Source organism: Phaseolus vulgaris, chromosome 6, assembly GCF_000499845.2.
Source record: "Phaseolus vulgaris cultivar G19833 chromosome 6, P. vulgaris v2.0, whole genome shotgun sequence".
Taxonomy (NCBI): domain Eukaryota; kingdom Viridiplantae; phylum Streptophyta; class Magnoliopsida; order Fabales; family Fabaceae; genus Phaseolus; species Phaseolus vulgaris.
Window position 1 is genome coordinate 2090113 of NC_023754.2, and position 16552 is coordinate 2106664.

The 16552-nt window shown below is 40.2% G+C and overlaps 3 protein-coding genes across 3 annotated transcripts; all 3 read right to left on the bottom strand.

The window, feature by feature from the left end:
* Nucleotides 1-1194: 1194 nt before the first annotated feature.
* Nucleotides 1195-3621, bottom strand: LOC137830931 (beta-carotene isomerase D27, chloroplastic). Its single transcript, XM_068638345.1, has 6 exons — nucleotides 3125-3621; nucleotides 2935-3027; nucleotides 2096-2157; nucleotides 1804-1910; nucleotides 1566-1661; nucleotides 1195-1490 (listed from the first exon to the last, which is right to left on the bottom strand). Exons 1-6 carry the CDS (start codon nucleotides 3509-3511, stop codon nucleotides 1441-1443), a joined length of 795 nt encoding a protein of 264 aa, XP_068494446.1. The 5' UTR covers nucleotides 3512-3621; the 3' UTR covers nucleotides 1195-1440.
* Nucleotides 3622-9067: 5446 nt separating this feature from the next.
* LOC137833198 (uncharacterized) lies at nucleotides 9068-9445 on the bottom strand. Its single transcript, XM_068641560.1, has one exon. The coding sequence runs from the start codon at nucleotides 9443-9445 to the stop codon at nucleotides 9068-9070; it is 378 nt and encodes a 125-aa protein (XP_068497661.1).
* A 204-nt stretch (nucleotides 9446-9649) lies between these two features.
* LOC137833199 (uncharacterized) lies at nucleotides 9650-10798 on the bottom strand. The gene has a single exon (XM_068641561.1). The coding sequence runs from the start codon at nucleotides 10796-10798 to the stop codon at nucleotides 9650-9652; it is 1149 nt and encodes a 382-aa protein (XP_068497662.1).
* Between the last annotated feature and the right edge of the window lie 5754 nt (nucleotides 10799-16552).

Here is a 16552-nt window from a genome sequence, read left to right on the forward strand (position 1 = left end):
AAGAAATGTGCTAAAATTTACAATACAATTGAATCATGCCTTTATTGCTAGTTTTTAAATTTTTTCCAAATCAAACTTCCAATGAACATAAGCAATGAATGATCTGCAAAGTTGACAAAGATGATTGAAGAAAATCCTATCAAGACAAAGATTGAAGCAATTATCATATTCAAAGTCTTATATAAAGGATCCAAATTAAAGTTGAAAAATACACCAGCTCTTTACAATTTTCTAGTATTCAGAAGTTGCTAAGTACTTTTTGTGGATGAGTTAAACCTTTGCATATCTTCATAATGTGAAGTAACCCTATAAGATTAAACTACCCTTTTTTTAAGGGTTCTATGTTTCTTGTTTTGAGGTCTTAGTCTCTGGAAGAAATTAAGAAAAGATAACTAAGAGTGATTTGTACTAATTGTAATAATTCATTTAATTAGTGAAACCTTTTAAGAAGTTGTTTTAAGGGAGAAATGAACGTAGTTTCTATCTTTGGATGAACTAGTATAAAATTGCTTTGTTGTTTTTGCTTTTTCTCGTTCAATAGATGGTCTAGTCTAGTTGTTTGAGAGAAGAGTCAAAGAATCTATTTAACCCCATTTTTAGAATTAGTTGTTCCAACCGAGAAGTTGTGTACTTAACCTAAAAGGACATTTTGTACTCATACTTAAATTCAAAGGGAGTTTGATGAAAAGACTTTTTAGTTTGCATTGGATATTTGGGCATAATCCAAATTAAGAATTAACTAGTATAAAAGTAAAAATGTGCATTTTTTTTTATTATTGTGCATTGTCTTGGTTGTCATAAAAGCATTTTAGAAAATTTTTGTGAATTAATTTAAAAAAATCATTAGACGATTCCTTTAAGCATCTAATAAGTTTGATTGTGAAAATCTTCAAAGTAGTTTTTTAACTCATTTTAAATCCTCACTTTTTATAGCTAACCCTTTTAAATAGCATCCATCTAAGGCAAATATTTAGCCCATACAGACTTTTTTTGTAACGTCTTTTAGGATGTTCTATGTGATGCAAATCACTTCAAGATTTTTTTTGTAAGTCTGGTTCTTGCTATAGAGTATGAAAATTGTATTCTAATCTGTACGATTTCAAAGGGATACTTTTTTATTAATGAATTAAGTTATAATGAATCAGAAATTAACCACGTTGTTCTTGTGAAAAAGAACAAAAAAGTAACACGTAGTTTTGTCCAACAATGTCGTATAATCTATAGCTATAGTGATATTTGACAGTTTAATTACAGATTTACATGCAGTACTGTGTAGACAATATCCTCCCGTATAAGAATGTAATAGGTTTGAGAGAAGAAAAGTAAACGCCTAACACTTGATAATCGAAATTTTGTAGACAGGTAGCCCCTCAGATAAAAATAGAAGCTTACTAAACCTTAATTCTATTGTGAAAAATGAAATTGAAATGAAGTTCCTTCTCATGCCTGTAGTTTAGGACACACACTAGAGCTTGATTTTGCCATAGAACCTACAAATGTTATTACCTTGTTAGAATACAGAATGATTCAATTTGATTCATTGAATAGCAGAGAATCATACTTACATATATCCTCATAGCATGGTTGTTTTGAAACAGGGTCCTCTTCAAAAGTGGGTGGTGCTTGCCCATATACCATATCACAACTCATGTCTTCAAAATCTGAGATTAAGTTCGGTTAAAACCATCTCGCTTAATTTTTAAGTTCAAAAACCATAAACCAATCATTTTTTTTTTGGATGAGTCTTCATATATAAATGTAATCTAGAATTTGTGGCCAGTAATAAAAGGCAAGAAGACATACTGGGAGTCATCGTTAAGGGAAGTCCAAATTCATTAGTGAAAAAATCTTGTGTAGGAATCTTGCACATATTGACACACATTCCAACACAACCACTATTCTCCAGGTACCTTCACATGTAAAAGAATAAACAAATAATAATTGTTACAACGGAGTTAATTATTCCAAGTTTTAGTCCATTTTCAATCATTTCTATTTTTTTGTTTCAAACATACACTATATAAACACGAACAAATTGAAATAGATGACTTTTACGAATTCGTTGAATTTACAATCTAAGAGACATCAAATCTACCTGCACTTCTTTATGTGCACTCCACTCTTTTGCTTCACACCATTTACCTCTACTTCCACGACCTAATACATCTCAACAATCGAAAATATCAACGAACACACCACGTAATATATCACAAGAACATAAAGGGTAAACAACCGATAAGTCCATTGATAATCCAACCATTTTATAATTATTAGACCTTTTAAGAAGTGAAATTTCAGTGTAATTTAATTTTACAAAATCAAATAAAGACTACCCAACTTGTGCATGAAATTAAATATTAAATATAATTAAATATTAAATAGGTATAGGTGGTCTCATAACAGTTAAATCATTATGATACTGTATAAAGTAGAATTTAAATTGTTGTGATGCTTTTAAAAATAATCTTTTGGTCCCTCAGTTCCTCAAAAATAGATAAAATAAATGGCTTGATTTATGGAATAACATTATTTTTAAAGTTTCTCTTATCTTTTGATAAGGGAATTATGGTGTAGATAAATTAGCTAACTTGAATTTACTTCATCTTGATTTTGACGTCTGCCTCCAACAGTATATCTGAAGTTCTATTATAAAATGTAAAATTCCTATGTTTCAATTATCTTAGGATTCTTGTCTATGAGTATTGGCAGCCCAAGCAGCCCAATCTTTCGATACAAGTTTATTTTACTTCATTTGATGATTATTGAAGCTAGCAGAGTGTGAGAATGATATATAAAGTTTATAGTAATGTTTAACATAAAAATTTTAAAAATAAATAAACTTTAAACCTTACTAAAAGTTATATTCTGGATATATAACTTATTTGTTTATAATGGAATACATATGGAACAGGACATAAAGTTGATTTATCTTACCTCGGATGGGCCAACTAACCAGTCGAAGAAAGGAACGGTCAATGCAGCGTTAAATTCGGCAGCCCATTTTGTTGGCGGAAATAATTTCCTGAACTGCAGGAGAAGAGCATAAGCAAAAGCATTAAAAAGATGTTGTCTGGTTGAAAAAGGAAATTGAGTTTAAAAAGGAAAAATGAAGAAGAGGATGGACCTGGGCAGGCGCACCTGGAGGAAGCATAGAGAGGAGAACCTCTCGAACGACTTGCTGCTGCTGGTAACGAGATCTACGCTGCATTACCCTTCTTGATACATCAACGAAACTCTCATAGTCATACCCCCACTCCCACCAACCCTTCTTCGCCCTACCTTTTCCTCCGCCTCCTGGATCCGCATATTTCTCCATCTTACGCGCGAACAGACTCATAAAAGCCTTCTCGAATATGCCGTCATTGTACCGCGTCTTTTGTCCCAGAGGAGCTGGTTCACCAGACGCCTCTGCTATCCCACACCGAATCCGCCGCATGACTCCACCACGCAATGATGGGAGTTGGGGTTGGAGACCACTTGGCCTCACACCCACTAGGCTCATTCCCACCATCTCTTCCTCTGATCATCTGCTATGCCCGCTGGGAATCTGAAAATATTTAAGCCCTTCAAACAGACACACATGGCGTTCCACCTTGTTTGCTAACCACCACACGTTCCTTTTCATTATCCTTTGTTTAGGTGGATTTTCTTCTATTTCAAAGCCTCTTTTTGGAATATCAATTGCAATTTCTTTTTCTCCCTGTCTGCCTTCACTCAATAAAACTTAAATATTTTAAAAACACACAAATACCAAAATGGTGAAATTCTAAAGTGTAGGTTTTTTTTAATTCTTTTCTTATTTCCCATATGATAAGCTACTAAGTAAAAAAAAATAAAAAATTACAACTCAAATACGAGAAATGTTTGAATATGAACGCGGCAAATAAAGTTAATATTAGAAATTAAATTATTTTAGAAGTAATATTAAAATATTTTTTATTGATAATAAACCTCTTAGATTTAATAATTAATTAAATTCGAATGTTTTACTTTAATTATTCCAAATTTTAATTCATATATGTAAGTATTTATACTATTATTATTAGTTATCATTTAGTCGTGTAAGAAAACTTTGTAAATCAAAACATGGATAAACGTACATATAATTATGTTCACAAATAAATCTTATCATATCATGATTCTCACACAATCATACAATCAAGAAGGAATAGGCACTTACCTTGATCTATGAATGATCTTAATTGAGCAGTTACTTTATCTCCTTTGTCCCAATCTATCTTTTAGCAATTCCGTACTTGTCACACACTTTCGTGATGGTTAACAGTGAGACAACTATTATTTGCAGAGACAGAACCCTATAGCCTTTAGTTCCCAATCTCCATCAGATGTAGGTTTTCCATTAGGTATATCATCAGATATATATTTCTCACATTAACCAATGGGCCTTTAATTCTATTATTATTATTAAATCATATTCGCTCCCAAAGCCCAAACTCTAAGTCATGTGAGTCACTTTATAGAAATTAATTTACATAATTTCTTACATTCTCCCACTTGACTCATATGAGTTATAATACTTTCATGATTTAATAATTACATAAATGCGCATTTAAAAGGCCTTACATAAATTGGTTTTATCATTAATCATTGATCTTGCAGGTGACTTGATCGTTGAAGGTCTCGTCACGTCAAACTTCGTCTTCCTCAAGCGCGTTCCAACCAGCTCCGAGCGAACCTGCGAAAACACCACAAACGGCGCCTCTAGCGGCCGATTGCACTCTGACGCTCAAGTCAGTCAAACAAGACCACCAAAGAACTGTGTACTCAGAATCTCAGTGAGACTCGTGCACTCTGCGATTCTCCCTTTTCTCTCTGTGTGTAAAACTAGTCACTTGCCAGTATGAAAACGTACCTTCGCAATGAGCGTGGAGTGCAGCCTCAGCGTGAGTACCAGGTGCGACTTGGACAAGCGCGCATACCAGGCATTACCTATCGCGTGAACGATCACCTCTGTTCTGTCCCATGCATGTTATGGGCTAAGAGAAGTTCAATCACCGACCGACTGCTAGCTCCCTTAGACCACTCTCATGCATGGTACCGCAAAACGCATAACCTCTCTGATCTCTGATACTCTGCCACACGAGGCTCGCATGCAACGCTCTCACCGGGAATCCCCTCTCGTTCCTGGCTCAACTGCGTGTGACACGATGACCGATCAGCCTCGTGGCTCATCTAGACGACGATCGCGCATCCCCTCTGATCACCGATCTTCGCCTGACCACCCTTTTCAAGACACATCAGCTTCCCTGGCCCACATGTCCCGCTAAGAACGGCCCACGTGGCCATCAGTCGCTGACGTCACTCTAAACCGATGACCGACTGGATCACAAGCCCCAGTCTCAAGCTGCGTACTCGTTCTCGGCAAAGAGACTAAGTGCTCGTTCTCGGTGGCCACATGGCAAGTGACGCCACGTCACGTGCCACATCACGTGTTGTGCTTTAAGTGACGTTACGTTTTCCTTCCCTAATCTTGCGACACGTGTGCGCATCAATGGCTAGCGTGAAACGTCGTTTGCAGTTCCCTTATTCAAAAACTTACGCGCCTCTACTGTTCCATTATCTTCCCCAACACGTTTCTCTGCAACTCTCGAACCCTCCTTCTGCGATTCATCTTCTCCATTCCCAGGTTACCAGAAACCGTTCGCGATCGCAAAAAGGTACTCCCTTTCTTCATCTATAGCATATTTGAAAACCTTCTACCGATTGCATTGCTCAAAAACTGCATTGTGTATACATCATGGGTCGTTTTTTCCTTTTCTGCACTGTACCAAGACCTCTTCTGGTTTTCCTGTGTTTCGCTTCTTCTTCCTCTTCGTCGTTTTCATTCCTCTACCCCCTTCGAACCATAACATTTTGCTCCCTTCGTCTTTTTCTTGTTTTTCATTGATTCCTCACCTTTTCTTTCTTTCTCCATTGTAGCTACTGACAATGGCTCGCACAAAAACCACCGCGCGCCTTGCCTCATCTTCTGGTGAACAGCCTTCCGCCAGTGCACCTTCATCACCCTCGATGAGTGCAACTCCCTCGGCGAGTACGCAACCCAGGGCGTCGCTTCCTCCACAAGGCTACGCGCAGGCATACCAGTGGGCACCCCTCCATTTGCTTGCCAAAACATCTAACCAACTTCCCGCCGATCATCTCGCTACTTTGCTGAAGGGCGTTGCGGATGAGCCTTCATGCGCTATCGATAGGGAGGACGACCGAAACTTGGGTGTGCGCATCCCCCCCCCCCCAGGCATGCCCATATGGGTAGATGATAGGGCCACCAACGGGGTGCCCTTCACCTTCATCTACTCAGCCATCTTCAAGAGGCTATGCCTCCGCCTTCCCTTTACCTTCTTCGAGAAGGAACTCCTTACTGAGCTAAACGTCGCCCCTTGCCAACTCCATCCGAACGCTTGGGGCTTCATCCGGGCGTTCGAAATCTTATGCAACCATTTTGGGCACCCTCCATCGACCGACGTCTTCCTCTACTTCTTTGAGGCCAAGAACCCGGGTGATAGGTCGTGGGTCAGCTTAAATGGCGTGACAGGGAGGGTGATCTTGGGTTTGTACCAGCAGTCCTTCAAGGATTGGAAGGGCAGATTCTACATGATCACCTCTAACGAGCACAACCCCGCCCTTCTCGAGGGCTTTCCCCTCTACTGGGTCCCTAAAGTGGAGTTTAGGAAACCCCGAGGCTTGGAGGTCATGGCCCCATACGAGCGCGAGCTGTGCGGCCTCCTCTCGAGCTTGGGTGCCAAATTTGGCTCTTCCACCCTTATCAAGCACGAGTTCGATGCTGAAAAGCTCGAAAAATACATTGGTTTGTCTCCTCTTCCTCCCTTTTACCTGCCACTTCTATGGGCATGCGACCTCGTGCTTGTCCAACATACCCCTCATACATGCATTTGCTAACTATCTTTCTGCTTTCTTGAGCCTTTGCATGCTAACCCTTTGCCATGTTGGACTGATGCAGAGATGACTTCTGATAAGGAAAGACGACAGAGGCTGCTCGCTCTAGCCAGGAGTCGACGAGCCGCCCAGGCGTCTTCTGAAGTGGAGGCGATCGTTGAGCCCATTCCCGCTTCCCCCATCTCGGTCGCGCCAGCTGAAGGGCGTGAGACCAGGGGTGACAAGAAGAGAAAACGGTTGGTGAAGGCTCCCACCACCGTTATATCTATCGAAGAGGAAAGCTCTGGGTCCCCCCTGGTCCAACGAAGAAAGAGGGGAGTTGAGAGCCTTGAGGGAGATGCTAATCCGATCCCTCAAGCACAGGCCTCCCCTGAGCGCCCTCCTTCACCAGCCCCCCTTCCCTCCCCGCTCCAGCAAAGTCACCCCCACCGACTCAAGCAGCGGGGAGCGGGGTCGCTCGATCGGAGGGAACTCCTCGCCCCCTACCATCACCGTTCCCTCAAGACTCTGCCACCACAACCGAGGGTGGTGGCGAGAGTTCTTTCCAAGCAGCGGGTTCCACCTCTGAGGGGCTTACCAGGGTTCTCCAACTGACTAAACAACTGATCCAGAATCGCGAGCTAGTCCAGTGGAGTGCCAGCGAGGTGGACCTCCAGTTAGCTCGTCAGATGGTGCTCTCTCTGGAATTCTCCACACAACATCGCCGCCTTGAAAAGCTGGAGGGTAAGGTGAAGGAGCTGCTCAGCCAACAGGAGTCGCTTCAAAGTGACTATGAGGTTTTGCAAGACACCAACGACATGCTGAAGGACATGTTGGAGGAAACCAAACTGGCGCGCGCCCAGTAAGTCCAAGAGACTATCAAAACTGAAATGCTGATGGGGGATGCTGTCGCTGCCCTTGATTTCGAACTGTTGGAGACCACTGGTAAGGCCCTCCAACTTGAGGCTGAGAACGCCTACATGCGCCAACAGAATGCGAATTTGGCGGAGGCTCTTGCTGCGAGCGATCAGAGGCTCAAAGAAGCCGAGTCGGCCATCGCCACCCTAACCACCGAGAAGGTCGTGCTCGAGACCGACAAAGCTGGGTTCGAGGCTGAGAAGGCCAAGCTCTGGGAAGAGGCGACTGATACTTTCGCTGAGGGTTTTGACTTTGCCCTCGAGCAACTCAAGTGTGCTTTCCCAGAGGTCGACTGCTCCCAGCTATCTATAGAATTTGAGGTGGTGGACGGCAAGGTCGTTCGTCCCTGATCATCTACAGCTTTCGCTTTTTCTTTTCCTTGTATAAATTTTTGAGCATAAGAACTCTTTACTGCATATATTTAGTGCCTTCTTTCTTCTTACTGTCGTGTATCTCTTTCATCTCTCACTATGCATGTTTATAGTTGCCAACTTATTCGGACTTAGCGTGAACCTCCCTCGCACTTTCTATTTTTGTCCTTGATCGCTTCTAACAACGCTCGATGATCGTTCTTGGCGTGGTTTTGCCTGCTTCGGTCTATCGCATAAGAACTTGTCTAAAACTTCTTAAACAACGCTATATCCGCCGATGACCGACCAGGGTACCATAACCAACCATCAACTAGTCATCGCGCCTCTGCCTTTCTCCTTATACCTTTCTAGATTTCGTGTCGCTCCAGCGCTAAGTGCATAGAGGACTCCCACGCCGATCGGTTTAGGGTGATGCCCTGTCTGGAGGAAGAGTGTTTCTCGACAACCCCTCTTGCCTGCCCCAAGGCCATCGACCCTTAGAACCTCGGGTGGTGCTCCCACCTTCTCACTCCTGGGGTGAGAAGGGGTTTGACTAAGAGTTCTACTGAGCCAATATTGACGCTATGTCCCTTGGGCAAAGGCGTTTCTCGAATCCTTCCTTCACCCTTTTTGGGCCCACTAGCGCCCCTGGCGTTTCGAACCTTAGCTGCCTGCACTCACACCTGGGGTGAGGAGGACTTTGAACCGGTTGCCCACGCTCGCGCCTGGGGCAAGGGAGGCCTAACCGATCTCTTGTGCTCGCGCCTGGGGTGAGGAGGATTTTAGCTTTAAAACTTTGCAAACTTTTATATTGATAACCTCTTTTTATTTCTGGGGAAAGGGTGCCCCCTTGAACTTGTTCAAATTGTTTGTACTGGCGCGAAAGCGCGGCTACTCTACAATTTTTAACTAAAATAGAGTTTCAAGTGCGTGGCGTTCCACGTTCTGGGGATCGCCCCTCCATCCAAGGTCTCCAGCCGATAAGCGCCGTTCTCCAACGTCTCCACTACTCTGAAAGGGCCGGTCCACTTGGGGGACAACTTGTTTTCTATCTCGTGCTGATGCGCTTTCCTCATCACCAGATTTCCCTCCCGGAACCGCCTCAGCCTCACCTTGGAGTTGTGCCTTCGTTCCACCCTTCTCTTCACAGCTTCAGCACTGACTCTGGCTTCTTCTCGTACCTCGTCCAAAAGGTCTAAGTTCACATTTCTCTCCTCGTTGGACTTCTCGGCCACAAAATTCAGAAATCTTGGTGAATTTTCTTGTATCTCCACAGGGATCATAGCGTCTGACCCAAAGACCAAGCTGAAAGGTGTCTCATGGGTGCTAGATTGCGGAGTGGTGTGATAGGCCCACACGATCCTGGGAACTTCTTCCGCCCACGTTCCCTTGGCCTTTTCTAACCTTCTCTTCAGCCCTCTGAGCAGTACTCGGTTGGCCGACTCTACCTGCCCGTTCGTTTGAGGGTGTTCTACCGAGGCGAACACCTACTGTATCCCCACCTCCTCGCACAGGTTCCTCAGTTGGTGACTCGTAAACTGGGTGCCATTGTCAGAAACCAAACGCTTGGGCACTCCGAAACGGCACACGACATTTTTCCACACAAACTGTTGAACCTTGTGAGCGGTGATCTGCGCGACCGGCTCTGCCTCCACCCACTTCATGAAATATTCGATGGCGACGATCAGAAACTTCATCTGCCTGATCGCCAGGGGAAATGGTCCCAAGATGTCGATTCCCCAAGTGTGGAACGGCCAGGGGCTATGAATCGACCTTAGCTCTTCAGGGGGCGCCTTGTGCCAATCTGCGTGTTGCTGGCACTGCTCGCAACGCTGAGCATAGCCCACACAATCTTCCCTTAGCGTTGGCCAGTAGTACCCCGCACGGAGAACTCTACCCGCCAAGGCACGACCGCCGACGTGGCTCCCACATATTCCCTCGTGGAGCTCTGACATAATCCTCGTGCACTGCTCCCCGTGCACGCACACTAACACCGGATGGGTGAACCTGAACCTGAAGAGATCCCCATCGATGAGAGTGAATTTTCTCGAGCTTTTCTTTATCCTCTTTGCCTCCGTTGGCTCCAGCGGAAGCACCCCATCCGCCAAATACCGCTGGTACGGCGTTATCCACGTGTCATCCCTTCCAGCGGCGTCAACTTCCATCACCTCGTCGGATGTCATCGGTCGCGCTCTCACTCTCGGCGCTCTCAAGGTTTCTTGAGTGAGAGATCGATGACCGATCGCTACACGCTCATACGACTTGCACACCTGCAACACCTGGTTGTCTGTTACGAACGTGCGAGGCACCTTCAACGTCTCCTGAATGACGGTCCTCTGCCTTCCCCCTTTGCTCGAGCTGGCTAGCTTGGCGAGCAAATCGGCTCTGGCGTCCACCGCGCCACTCCCCTGTTGGTTGGAGGATCCATCCACCGACAAGACCCATTGAAAAACCGAGCCCTTCGATGGCGCAACGCCCGACGACAACTCGACGACGAAGTCCGCAAAGACCTGCCCCTTGATCGGTCCTCGGGGCTCGTATCTGATATCGAACTCAGATAGCTCTACGGCCCATTTCACCATTCTCCCGGCTACATCTGGCTTCTTCAGCACCTTCTGGATGGGGAGATCAGTCATCACTACGACCGTGAAGCTGTGAAAGTAGTGGCGTAGCCTCCTCGCCGAGAACACCACCGCTAGGGCTGCCTTCTCCAAGGCTTGATACCTTACCTCAGGACCTTGCAGCACCTTACTTACAAAATAAATAGGTCTCTGGGCCTGGTGTTGCTCTTGGACCAGAACTGAACTGATCGCCCTCTCCGTTACAGCAAAGTACAAACGAAGAGGGGCCTCTAGCGGCCGATCGCGCTCCGACGCTCAAGTCAGTGACGGAATCACCAAAACTCTAAGAGAGAAAAGCTAAAAACTCAAGGAGCCGTGCAAAATCTCTCTCAGCGTACTCAAGTATTCTCAAAGCGTAAAGAAGTGTTCTAAACGCGCGTACCTCATAATTTGTTAAGAGTTCCTTATATACCTGTGCGTTTTCTCTCTCCTGACGGTTACACCTCTGGACACGTGGCTCGCATCCAGCTGTACACGTGTCACCATCTGAACGTCTTCTGCTTGAGCGCCACTTCTACTCTTCAGGCTGTTCGACTGAGTTACTCAGGTGAGGAGCAACTCGGTGCATAGCTGCCTTGGAGCGCAATCTCTTCTAATGGTGAGCACGGGGTGTTACCATGCACACCTTCTCTGTGGTCTCGCCCGCCGCTATCACGATCTGCATTACTTGCTCATCTTGCATGTTCTGGTAAACTGTTCCCTGGCCTCAACCTCTGGCTAGGGAATGATCATCTGATAACTTCATCCTTCGTACTCGTACCCTTTGAAAGCCTTGAACTAGCTTTCCTAATCTTTCGACGATGTTCCCCTCTTGGCGATCTCTGATCACTTGGTCGCCTAAGCTCGCATACGGCGACTACGACACAAGCCTGGTGACCGCCGGTTTAGATACGCTAGAGATCGGAGCACGCCAACTTAATGATTGGCGACTACACTGACTTCCCGATGTCCTTCCCTTCTGTCAGCCAGGTGTTACGTTCAACACGCCTATATTATCGCTCGCTGCCACGTCATCACTCTCGACTACCTGGTCGGTACAAAATTGAAACATCCATTCCCAAATTTAAAAGAGTATCCGGCAACATCAAGTTTAGACAATGAAACTAAATTCCTAGATATACTAGGTACGTAAAAAGTATCCATCAGGTCTAAATAAAATCCAGTGTCGAGGATTAAACGATAAGTCCCGACTGCTTCCACTGGAACCTTCTCTCTATTCCCCATGAAGACAAACTTTTCATTTGGCTTTATGGTTCGAGTTGAAAGGAATCCTTGCATCATGTTAGAAACATGAGTTGTGCATCCAGAATCAATCCACCAAGAATTATGTGGAACTTCAGTTAAGTTTGATTCAAAACATACATAATAAGCATTAATGGTGGTTGATGTACTCATTAATGTCTCAACAAGAGACTTATCAGTTGTTTGGGAGTGCTCTTCCACAAATTTCATAAATTCTTTTGCACTATCAGTTTTGGGAAGAGCCGACTTAATATTACTTGTTATGCTCATTCGCATAAAGATACAGGAACAAATACTTGATCACATATGCTTAACATTAATACTTTGAGTCATAAACTAAACATACAATACAGATTCAGAAAACATTCTATGTATACTAATGTTCTCCTTTGGGAGATTCATTAAAACACAAAACATAATGATGCTAATAGTATTAACTTTATTTGGTAAGATATATGCATTAACTAGAAACACTTGTTATCTTTGGATATACAAGCAAAACTAATAACACATACTCACTACCAACAATCATATCCATCAATTATAAGGACAACTAATCAACCTTTGGGTGATCCAAAATGCCCTATAATAATGAATTTCCATTTACCCATATATATAAATAATTTAGCATCCATTCTATAGGTAATTGGAATAAAATTTATCAGTAATCTGAAATTAAATAAAACTTAAAGATTTGATCACTTTGGTGATTAACAAATCTATCATACAAATAATTCGAGAAATTATATCATTAATTGAAATAAAATTCATCCATAATTTGGAATTAAATAAAACTTAAAGATTTGATCACTTTGGTAATTACAAATCTATCATACAAATAATTCCATAAATAATATCATTATATGAAATAAAATTTCATCCATAATTTGGAATTAAATAAAACTTAAAGATTTGTGGTGATTACAAATCCATCATACAAGTAATTCCAAAATTTCAATTTAAAATTAAATACATAAAGCGGAAATATAATTTTTCATTCCTCACTTTCAATCAATTAATTAAACTTTAATTTAATGCAAATTAAATTACATTATGACATAATAAAATTTCATTAAAACTTTAATTAAACTTTAATTTAATGCAAATAAAATTACATTAAAACATAATAAAATTTCATTAAAACTTTAATTAAACTTTAATATAATTCAAATTGAATTAATTAATAATAATAACATAATAAAATTTGAATAAAAACTTTAATTAAACTTTAAAAAAAGGACGTAAAGCCGTAAGGTGCACATGAATTAATTAACGTAAATTATTTATTGTGAATTCGTGCATGAACGAATTTAAGCTGTACAGTTTCATCTTTCTTCAATTTATGATGCTGTGAATTTCCGAGCCCAGTTATACCAGGTAAAGAAAGTCTCAACCATAACTAAAATGCCACGGGAAAAGATGGTTGCAGTTTCATCTTTTTTCAATTGAATTAAAAATTCAATTAATAAAAGTTTTCAAAATGACATAAAGAGGCACACTTCATAAACCCCTAATTTTAAAATTAGGGTTCTTCAAATGGGATTAATTAAAATTAGGGTTCTTCAATTGGTATCACAACATGAGCAACGAGGCTATGATACCACATGTAAATCAAGACATGAATAAACGTACATACAATTATGTTCACAAATAGATCTTATCATATCATGATTCTCACACAATCATACAATCAAGAAGGAATAGACACTTACCTTGATCCATGAGTGATCCTAATTGAGCAGTTACTTTATCTCCTTTGTCTCAATCTATCTCTTAGCAATCCCGTACTTGTCACACACTTTCGTGATGGTTAACAGTGACACAACTATTATTTGCAGAGACAGAACCCTATAGCCTTTAGTTCCCAATCTCCATCAGATGTAGGTTTTCCATTAGGTATATAATCAGATATATATTTCTCACATTAACCAAAAAGCCTTTAATTCTATTATTATTATTAAATCATATTCGGGCCCAAAGCCCAACTCTAAGTTATGTGAGTCACTTTATAGAAATTAATTTACATAATTTTTTACAAACTTTACCTTTTAGTCTTATTTTAAAATTATTGTTTTAGTTCTTATAATATTATTTTTAATTAATAATAAAACCTATAATTTTTTCACACTACTCTACTCAACTATACCTGTTTACCCAACCAATAAATCAGTCAACCATAATACCTTTTAGTCTTATTTTAAAATTATTTTTTTAGTTCTTATAATATTATTTTTAATTAATAAGAAAACCTATATTTTTTTCACACTACTTTACTCTACTCAACTATACCTGTTTACCCAACCAATAAATCAGTCAACCATAATACTGATCTAATATATTTATCTAAAATTTACCTGTTTATTAGTATAATCCTTTTTAACATATTTTATATTTTGGGTTTTTTAATTTAATAAACATCCATGTCGAATTAATAATTATATTTGCTCCAAATTATACTTTTCTCTTTGTATTATCCATTTTTATTGTTGCACTCACCGTTCGATATTCCATAACGACGTTGTTCAAGCATTGTCACCTGCAACAATGCGCCTATCAGAGAGAAGAGAAACTGAAACACCGTGAGATGCGTCGTTTCAGCTCTCATTCGCTTCGTGAGGTTTTTTATTCCGAACGAAACCTAAATCGTTGTTACTTACTTGGTTTTCCTTTTTAAGGTACTTGACAAGAAGAAAACTGTTGAAGAACTCATCACAACAGCACGTGCTTAAAAGGACCACCTCGCTTAAAAGTGTCGCGTGAGAAGGTGCAGTGTTGGATGTGAGTGTGTGTGGGAGGTAAAAGAAAAAGCAAAAGAAGAGGGGCGGATGCAGTGTATGAAAAAAATTGAAATGTGAGTGCAGGAGGAGAGAAGGCACATGAACTGAGAGTGAGTAAAAAAAATGGAAAGGTGAGGGAAGGTGAAAGTGAGATAGGGGTGCAAAAAGTAACAATAGCGGGTGTGAGTCATAAAGTATAAAGTAGTGAAGATGGTTTGAGGTAAAGGTGAGGAAAGAATAAGGAATTAGGAAAAAAATAGGTAAAGTATATCTTCAAACTATTAATTATTAATTGTCTTCTCGATATTTTTGTGGGTCATCCAATTTTTTTTACATTTCTATTCTCTCCTTTTAACATTTTTTTAACACATTTCTTATAAATATATTTACAAAACGTACTTTTTTTTTATATCTTTAAGTAATAAAAATATATAATTATAAAAATCAATAAATTATTATATATATCAGTGTTCAATAATATCCACAAATTAATTTTTAAATATAAAAAATATAATGTCTCTATATGTGCTGATAAAAAAAAAATTCTCAATAAATTCTAATTTAATTATAATAGTTGATTAAAATAAAACACTTGAATTATTAAAAGTTTAATTATTATTATTGATCAGAATTTACGATAATGAATATACTTTAAATTAGAAATATTATTTATAAATTTTATACTTTAAATGAATTTATCTAATTTAAATTTTAATTTAAGGAAAATCATAATAATTATCTTCCACAAATTTTTACAAAAAATGTACAAGGAAAATTACCTCATTTTTATTTTAAAAAAATGTTTATTGTTAATATATGAAAAGGGAATAATTAACATTATGAAAATTATCAACAAAAAGGAGTGAAGGATTCTCAGTGAGAGTGAGATGCGTGAAAAAAAAATTATTATGATTGTTCGATCTGGATTGGACCTTGGTGGTGGACTCCGAGCTAACTTTTCTTTTTTGTTGTTGCTGCTTTGAGATGCTAATAATTCACAGTGAAGGGAGTTCCACCTGTTGACAAGAATCCGACGATCAAGTCAGGGAGAATATATAACTATGAGTATCTAAATATAGAGTATCTGTATGAGTGTAGTTTCACCAGATTGAACTTACTTTTGTTCAGGGTCTTGAGGCTCTTTTATAACATTCGTAGATTTCCATTCAGGAGTTAATAACATAAAAATATTTTGTTAATATATCCCCTTTATTTCAGGGGCGCAACTAGAACATTATCTCTAACTATTTATTTTCATCGAATCCAGAGTAAATATTTTTGCCTTAGCTAATTCAGTTATTCATTCAACTATTTTTATTTTGGCTATCTTATTAGAATACATTGTCAGTTGTTTGGACCGACCACTTGGCATGTCATTGGGCCCGTCACCATTTTGAGCCAAGCTAAGCATTCAACTTTTATAAACTAGGTGAATTATGATGGTCGCTTAAGTGCTCGAGTCAGTTCCCAATGGAGTTAAAAACAAAATATACCATGAACTAGTACATCAGGTAAGTTCCCAGGAAAGAGAGGTGGGTCACCAATGGACAATACCAAGTATTTCCTTGCTAGAACTTTTCTAGACATGTACTTTTACACTACTACGCTTTATATCCAATACAAGAATAATTTCTCTCATGTGAGAGATCATGGTAATGATGATGATGAAGCGTCATCTCAGTTTCTATTCGAACAACGATTGTAGACCGTGAACTAGTACACTAGATAAGTTCCCAGGAAAGATAGGTGG

Excerpts from the sequence above, each read along its gene's own strand:
- LOC137830931 (XM_068638345.1), bottom strand. The coding sequence starts at position 3,511 with ATGGTGGGAATGAGCCTAGTGGGTGTGAGGCCAAGTGGTCTCCAACCC. Across the intron at positions 3,028-3,124 it reads CTCCAGGTGCGCCTGCCCAG|TTCAGGAAATTATTTCCGCC; the intron begins GTCCATCCTCTT and ends CTTCTCCTGCAG. Across the intron at positions 1,911-2,095 it reads GTGCACATAAAGAAGTGCAG|GTACCTGGAGAATAGTGGTT; the intron begins GTAGATTTGATG and ends TTACATGTGAAG.
- LOC137833198 (XM_068641560.1), bottom strand. The coding sequence starts at position 9,445 with ATGATCCCTGTGGAGATACAAGAAAATTCACCAAGATTTCTGAATTTT.
- LOC137833199 (XM_068641561.1), bottom strand. The coding sequence starts at position 10,798 with ATGACTGATCTCCCCATCCAGAAGGTGCTGAAGAAGCCAGATGTAGCC.